The sequence below is a fragment of the Musa acuminata genome, chromosome BXJ1-7, assembly GCF_036884655.1.
Source record: "Musa acuminata AAA Group cultivar baxijiao chromosome BXJ1-7, Cavendish_Baxijiao_AAA, whole genome shotgun sequence".
Lineage (NCBI taxonomy): Eukaryota > Viridiplantae > Streptophyta > Magnoliopsida > Zingiberales > Musaceae > Musa > Musa acuminata.
In genome coordinates this window covers 39,547,125-39,555,284 of record NC_088333.1, presented here as the reverse complement: position 1 = coordinate 39,555,284, position 8,160 = coordinate 39,547,125, and the positions used below count along the sequence as shown (strand labels likewise).

The 8,160-nt window shown below is 43.9% G+C and overlaps 1 protein-coding gene across 2 annotated transcripts; it reads right to left on the bottom strand.

The window, feature by feature from the left end:
* Nucleotides 1–2,708: 2,708 nt before the first annotated feature.
* On the bottom strand, nt 2,709–7,604 carry LOC135679327 (protein DETOXIFICATION 21-like). Of its 2 annotated transcripts, none has more exons than XM_065192953.1 (8): nt 7,332–7,604; nt 4,662–5,203; nt 4,506–4,592; nt 4,368–4,424; nt 4,017–4,255; nt 3,613–3,731; nt 3,220–3,306; nt 2,709–3,053 (listed from the first exon to the last, which is right to left on the bottom strand). In XM_065192953.1, the coding sequence occupies exons 1-8, from the start codon at nt 7,575–7,577 to the stop codon at nt 2,973–2,975; spliced, it is 1,458 nt and encodes a 485-aa protein (XP_065049025.1). In that variant the 5' UTR covers nt 7,578–7,604; the 3' UTR covers nt 2,709–2,972. The 2 variants fall into 2 exon arrangements, with proteins under 2 accessions (XP_065049025.1, XP_065049026.1); XM_065192954.1 differs by lacking the exon at nt 7,332–7,604 and adding an exon at nt 6,839–7,283.
* Nucleotides 7,605–8,160: the final 556 nt, after the last annotated feature.

The following is an 8,160-nucleotide window of genomic DNA, read 5'->3' as shown; positions in this document are numbered from 1 at the left end:
CTCGATGGTTGCACCGCCTAGCAGAGCTCGAAGACTGAGCTCGGTGGTTGCACCGCCTTGCAGAGCTCGAAGTCTGAGCTCGGTGGTTGCATCACCTGGCAGAGCTCGAAACTGAGCTCAGGCTGATGCACCTCTCTGCCAGAGCTCGAAGACTGAGCTCAGTGGTTGCATCACCTGGCAGAGCTCGAGACTGAGCTCAGGCTGATGCACCTCTCTACCAGAGCTCGAAGACTGAGCTCGGTGGTTGCACCGTCTGGCAGAGCTTGAAACTTGAGCTCTGGCGGTGCTACCTCTTGACAGAGGAGGTTGCACCGCCCAGTCTAGCTCGAAGACTGAGCTCTGGGCGGTTGCACCTCTTGGCTGGGGCGGTTGCACCGCCCAGCCTCGCAGCCCTGGCGGTTGCACCTCCTGGCTGGGGCGGTTGCACCGCCCAGCCTCGCAGCCCTGGCGGTTGCACCTCCTGGCCTAGGCGGTTGCACCTCCTGGTGCAATCAGGGTCCGAATGGTTCGCTCCATTCGGCCCAATTTGAATCTTTTCAGGGGCCCAATTGCCCCAAGATTAAGCTAATGGGATCACCTCCCATTTTCAAGCTTAATCATCGTGCTAACTACGATTAACTCTAAGACAACTTCTGCAGCTTTGCTCCGATGCGTCAATCGCTTCTTCCGACGAGTTTCCGGCGAACTTCCGTCGATCATCCGATAAACCCTCGGTGATCCTTCTGTGGACATCCGGCATACTCCTGGACTTTGCGACGATCCACTTGGCGAGTTCCGACGAGCTTCGCTTGGCAAGCTTCTGGACTTCTCGGATCTGTTCTCGCTGAACCTCCGACGACTGTCCGAACTTCCGTCGAACTCTCGAACTCCCAACGTGATCATGATCTTGACTCCGGCGCAACACCTGCTGCTTGTCTTACTCTCATCGTAGTTAATCCTGCACAACAAATCAAAACTTCGATCGAGACAATTAATCCTAAGCAATTAACCAAGTTGTCCGACATGTCATTGGTCCCTCGACGCTTCGTCCGATTCTTCGGCGCATCGTCCTCTTCTGCAGCCTATTGCCCAATCGGCCAGTTGACTCCGCAACTCCGATATCCTTGGCACAATACCCGCTCTTCTTGGCCCGATGCCCGAGTCCACGGCCCGAAGCCTTCTGTCGATACGTCGACCGATCCACCGGCCCGACGTCCAATCTTCTGACATGTTCCTTCGGCACAACATGATTTTCCTGCTTTAATTGTCTCATCCTGATCGAAGCATCCTGCGTCACTCAAAACGCAGATTAAATCATAAACATATATCAAGTAGTTTCATCATCAAAATACGAGATTCAACAGAGGATTCAAATTTGGGCTTCAAATTTTGAATTCTCTTGGGTTTCCGAGGCTGGCGGTGCCACCGCCTATTAGTGTCTGACATTGATAGTATATTGGCGATGCCACCGCCGAACCTCACGGGTGCTGGGCGATGCCACCGCTCAGTCCAGCGGTGCCATTGCTCAGTTCTCGGGTTTTGGGAGATGCCACCGCCTACACTATTTCAGCTCACTGGTTGGGCTTCAAACTTGGCCCAAACTAGTCCGAACTCGGGCCCAATTGGCTCCTACTTGGGTTATAAGATTAACACCTAATCCTAACCCTAATTAACGTGCTAACTACAAATTTAAAGACATTTCCTAAACTATTACAAAGTCTACAAGTCAAAACTTCTTCCGGCGGTCTTTCGATAAACTCTCGGAAACCATTCTGCGGACTCCCGACAAGCTCCTAGACTTCACGATTTGATCTTGGCGAGTTCCAACGAGCTTCTTCGGTAAGCTCCGATCTTTCTCAGTGAGCTCCGTGAACTTCTAATGAACCTTCCGGCGAGCTTCCGAAAAACCCTTCGGCAAGCTCCCTACTCATTATCGGCTAGTTCCGGCAGCATTCCTGACGAACCTTCGGACTTCCGTCGAACTCTCGAACTCGCAACAAATCGTTCGCGCTTGACTCCGACACTTTGTTTCGCTTTATGTCTTCGTCGTTATCGTAGTTAATCCTGCACACACAAGCCAAAACTCTACTCCGATCTAAACAATTATTACAATGCGAATTGACATTATGTTGTCCGGCACGTCTTTGGTTGGCGCTTCGTCCGATTCTTCAACGCATCGTCCTCTCTTACAGCTTGTTTCCCAATCGATGGTTAACCTCCGCAATCCCGATATCCTTGGCACAATTCCGCTCTTGGCCCGATACCCGACGTTCGAAACCTTCTACCATCCAATATCCTGACATGATCTCCTCTAGCGCAACGTCAATTCCTCCTGTGTTAACTGTCTAATCCTGATCGAGTAGATCTGCATCACTCAAAATGCAGTTAAACATCTAAACACAATCAATTAGTTTTATAATCAAAATTCAAGATTCAATATAATTATAGTAAGATTCCCTATGTGATGATCTCGATGAAAGAAAATATCTTAATCAATTATCTTATATCCTCTATTCTCATTTATAAAATGATAAAATGAAAGGGACTCGGGAATAATAAAATATATAAATTCATGCAAATGTGTGGATACGTGATATATTTCGAAAGATTACGTATCTTTTTTCATATTCCCAAAAGACAAATCTAATTCTCGATCGAGATATTACTGTAGATTTTATATACATTAATGACAAGATTATATACCATATGAAGATTTTCTGAATAGCATGTTACACATCATAAATTTGAATTTATTATTATTTAATTTTATATTTTGATATTAAAATTTTGAATGATGATTTTAATGCTTAATTCCTTTTCTACAGTGAAAATGTTCTAGGAGATCAATTTTTTGCATCAATAGCATAACAAGCATTATTTGCTCGAGTTCCGGTGGATGAAGACTTGCTTTGTGATGATCAAACATGCCACCAAAAGAAATCTCAAATTCTTCTCCTCCTTGTTCCTCATGAACGCAATAAAAGAAAACAGAATCATGCAGATCCGCGAGCATCGTTCGAATTCCTCGATTTATCCATGTACCATTTGCTGAGGCGATCTTTAGCAATTAGCACCTACAGTAGGAAAGATTGAATGATCCATAATGCAAGAAGAGAGTAAAAGACGGGCGAAGTTGTGATGGTCTGTCTAGACTTGATTACTTCTAGTTTTCATCTTTTCCTTGATCCAAGTCAGAGAGAGATCACTTGAGAACAGAAATGCCTTTGTGGAAAGAATTACCTGCTGATCCCAGTTAGTCCTCCAAGTAATGTAGATAAGCACTATAGTTTGGATGCATGTTCCAATCAACATTCCAATCCAAATCCCCTGCATTCATATCGAAAATAGAGTGTCAATCCCTTTGCTTCTCCACTACCAATGTACTTGTGTGAAGTTATACTGGAAAATTTTTGGATCTTTTGATACTTGCAACTTCAGTTAGTCAATCTTATTTTACCTAAGAAATCAGTATCTGTTAAATGATCTATGCAGCTCAGACTAATTTAATATTCTCGCAGGACATGTACATGAAAATATAATCACTTGCATTTTACGAAGAGAAAGGATATTATGCTAAACCTCCTCGAAACACTAAAAAAGCAGTGGGAGAGGTGTTATACTAATTCTTCTTACCTTGACATGCATATCAAAGGCATAACCAAGCACAATTCCCAAAGGTAAGCCGATCAAGTAGTAGCATCCTATGTTTACAAAAGCCACCATGCCTTGCCAGCCCGCACCAATGGCAACACCTATAACAAATTTAAATGGAAGTAAAAAAATGCCCTTGAAAAAGCATGTTCAGTGAGAAAACAAAGAACAAGAAAACATAATTGCATGTCAAAGTTACAGAATCTATTTTTTTGTTTTTAGATCTTAATAGCTTAAGATGTATATGATCTGATTTTCTTATGCTCGAGATGCGAAGATAATTGACCAGTACTTTCATCTTTCAGTAAAAAGCATTTAATCTGTGAAACAGTTTCTGCAGAGATCAATGACAAATTATAGTTACTCATCCATTTAGGAAATTTCACCTGAAATTACAGGTTGAATGCTGTTCAGCAAAATGGAGAAGGCCAGCAGCGGAGAAAGGTCAGCGACTGCTCCAGCTACTTCAGCATCATCGGTGAATATATAAGCAAGTCTACCTCGGAAAATGAGAAAGAACAGGAAGAACACAAATCCAATGACAAATGATGTGATGACCACATTGACTATAGCGAACTTTGCCGCTTTGGCACTCCCTGCGCCCAGTTCATTTGCCACTCGAACTCTGGGACAGCAAAAGAAATAATAAGATGTTGATTAATCCAAGTTGTCTCTGATATGATGGACCAGAAAATATTGAGTGAGGAAGGAAAATATATTATTCTGATGGGTTATACCCTGCTGCTGACAAGAAACCAACAGATATCATCATCTCCCATCCATTAATGTTGAGGCTGTAACAATTAGGCATCCATCAATATTAGAAGTCGGATGTAACGGATAAGAATAGAACAGACTCAGAGTTATCAGTGTACCAGATGGAAAGAGCATCTATGGCAACCTCAGCATTCTTCATATAACCTGTGAGGAGGACCAAGATGGTGTTGTACCAGAGTTCCAAGCTGCAGCAAAATAGGTCCTTGTGAGATACGGCATACAGTGGGCGAAGTTAAACAGAAGGAGATTATTACCAAAGCATGACGCCGGAGGATAGAGAGAGCTTAACAATCGCCCAAAGGTCCAAGAATGCACTGAAAGAGAAACCTGTCCAAGTTTCGGGGCAGCCTCCAAAAAACACAAATGCAAGCTGACCCAGTACAGGAATCCACATTGCAAGGATCATCGAGCCCATTACGCCGGCAAGTCCCAAGTTAAGCTTCGTAACCATAAACCATGAGAGGAAGATATGCAGAGTGAGCGTTGCGACTGCCAAATATGTGATGATGACGTTCTTGCTTTGCGCCTGGAGATACATCTGAAGTGTGAATCCCCATACAAAGGAGAAGAAGACAGGAATGAACCAATGTGCCACGGTGCCAGCCATCTCTGCGATGGATTCCTCTTGGCCAATAAGCTTTAGTAGCGGAGTCGTAAAAATGAAGACGGGCGTCAACAAGAAGGCACATGAGCACAAGACGATCCAAGATCTTTGCAGATAAATGCCCAGCATGTGGTACTGTTTTGCGCCGTAAGACTGCCCGCAGAGGGTCTCCAATGCACTTGCCATTCCAAGCTGCAAAATGGAAGTTGAGCTCAAGGTATACTTCACATCGGTACAATCTCATAATCTACCATTCATGAACAAAGTTTTCAGTCACAGACACCTCGTCTGCAGCTAATGCAAATCAAAAGTGCTAATTGTAGTTAGATATGCATTTATATGTATGCCAGTAGAGCAGCTGTACATTTGCAACAGTATATGTAAACAAAAAGATTTTCTTCACTGTTCAGAAAGTTTGTACGGTGCTCTGATCTGCTCTCTTTTAAGTGCATCTCATTTAATAGATGAAGAAAACATTGAAATAACATAATGGTAACAAAATCAACCAAGTTGTACCGCCCACCCAAACTGAAGTATTCTACCTGGAACTTCTGCTACCATTTAGCTCTGCAGAATAACTAAGATAGTAAATGCAGTAAGAAAACTCTATGACAGTAACAGCTGTTGCAAAGCAGGAATTAGAACTGTCCACTTTGGAATCCCATCTAATGTGAATTGGATGGTTGCAATCGAGACTTAGAGAATGGGGCAGCTTTTGCTTGCTATCTATCTAGACTTGAATAGGAATCACCAACTACAAACTTGTTTAGAGGTCACACAGTTTGGCACATTAATCCACAAACTTGCCAATATTATGGGAAGATACATTCGCTATAAACTTTGTTCTTCACCAGCATTCACAACATATATCTCACACCATATTGCTCATATGTTTATAGCATTTTTCATAGAACAGTACGCGTCAACCCAACTTTGCAACCAAGAGGTCCATATTGCCTTTGACCGGCAGCATGAACATCCTTAACCCAGAAGAGCCCCACGATATGACATAATAAACCAATATCCATTAAAATTTTATGGATATTAGTTTTTTTTTAACATAAATTAATTATTCATCTTCAAATATACTAAGTTAACATATTTAAACAGAAGTTAGTAGGAAGCTCACAATCCCATAACCCTGTATCTCTTTCTATAACTCGTCTAAATTGAGTTGAGTAATTTTTATGTTTTACTATTGGTGGTTCGATCAATTGACCTACGTTCACGGACGGAAGAGTAACAAAACTCTACTATAAAAGAGACAATTACAAATGTCTTAGGAAAATATTCTTAGACTATAAAAATATCAAAAACTACTAAACAAGAAAAGTCCAAACTATAGCCCAAACTATAGCCCAAACTATTTTAACTAAATGTGGACTTAATAAAAATTAAATTCAAAATAAATAATTAGATTTTTACATCTGGTTTCAAAGTTCAGGCCCTTATTTATAATTACAATAATAGATAACAAACTTGATTTTCCTGATGTGGAATCATGTAAGACTTGCCAAACTAACAACAACTAATGCAACACCAGGAGATTACATTAGTATTTTTGACTAAAATTATTATGTTGATCAAAATATTTCAAACTGCTTGTGACAGAAAAAGTTAGGTTATTATGCCCAAGGATAATAAGCTGACTTTACATTTTGATCCAATAATGATTCATTATATCACGTTTTTTTATTCATTTATATATATTGTATATATAAAGAAAAACTTTTTTTACTATCATGAGTTTCACATGTATCTAACACATTATTTTTTGATTAAAAGAAAATTGATTAAAATTAATCAAAGCATAGAACCGAACCGAACCGTTACTTAGATAGCAACGATTTGTTCTCGTGCGGCCGGGCGATGGTTGGGCTCCGAGACATTAGACCGCAGGGCTCCAACGCACGATCCACTGATCTCAACAGCTGAGGCGTGCTGCCACAACGGTGGCGGTTCCAGGTCGTGCATCGGCCCGGTTCAGTAGCAATCATTACGATCGAAACGATGTCAGTCAAACAACGCAACGTCGTCATCGATCCATGAATGCAACAAATGGGATAACCGTGGCTGAGACGTCGCTATCCAACAGCACCCGTAAATACCAGGTTTTCACAAGGATCAGATGAACCAAGATGATTGATTATGAGTACAAGATGATGAAGGTGAGGGGTGGAAAAATCGAAGTGGATCGATAGAGCTGCGTTGGATGAAGAATTGGAGAGTGCATATGTGCTGCTGCCGGATGCAGATCGGACGGGGAGGAAGGGAAGGGGGCGGGGGGGGAGGGAGGAGGATGTGAGGCGTGTGTACATACGAGGATGCCGTTGGCGAAGCGCATGAGGACGGTGGAGACGACGGCGTAGGCGGCGAGCTCGGAGGAGCCGATGTGGCCGACGAACGCCTGGCTGATGACCGTGACGCCGAACGTGGAGAAGCGGGTGAAGATGGACGGCCCCGCCACCACCCACAGCTTCTTGTTCTCCTTCCACAGCCTCCGCCCCAGCCCCTCCTCGACCTCCTCCTCGTCGCCGAGAAGCCTCTCCCGCGCTCCACCTTCCATCGCCCTTGCTTCTCTCCGTCTACTACCCCAACAGAATCATTCCGGCATTAAATAGGTGACCACTCCTCCTAATCGCGCAGATTCAATACCATCCCTACTCGCCGAATCCACCCGTTACCTCACCTTCACTGTGATTGCACGAACAGCGGGGTCCGCATTCCAACCCCACTCCAGCTGAAGGTGTGCCGCCCAAGTGGCGCCGATCACTGTTGGTGCGGCCGAGCATTGATTAGGAAGGTCACACCGATGTGTGACGATAGCCGAGTAACGGCATGCGGACTCGGATTGGTAGCGTGGCGCACCTCCGAACACGTACCATTTAGGTAGACCGAAGAGTCGAATCATTGGGTGCGTCGTTCGGGCGTCGCCCTTCAAAGCAATCGAATAAAACTGGGGTCCGAAGTCATGCACCGCGACGGAGTTGGATGATCCTCGATATCCTGACCGATCTCGGGGGTCCGAAATCATGCACCGCGACGACGGAGTTGGAAGATCCTCGAAATCCTTACCGACAACCTCCGAGACATCCGCAAGAGCGCGTGACATGTCTGGCTCGGCAGCATAATCCCGGTTGATGTGTGGT

Coding starts and splice junctions, on each gene's coding strand:
- LOC135679327 (XM_065192953.1), bottom strand. CDS start 7,577: ATGGAAGGTGGAGCGCGGGAGAGGCTTCTCGGCGACGAGGAGGAGGTC. Junction 5,204..7,331: donor GCTTCGCCAACGGCATCCTC/GTATGTACACAC, acceptor TCCATTTTGCAG/CTTGGAATGGCAAGTGCATT. Junction 4,256..4,367: donor GGTTTCTTGTCAGCAGCAGG/GTATAACCCATC, acceptor TTGCTGTCCCAG/AGTTCGAGTGGCAAATGAAC.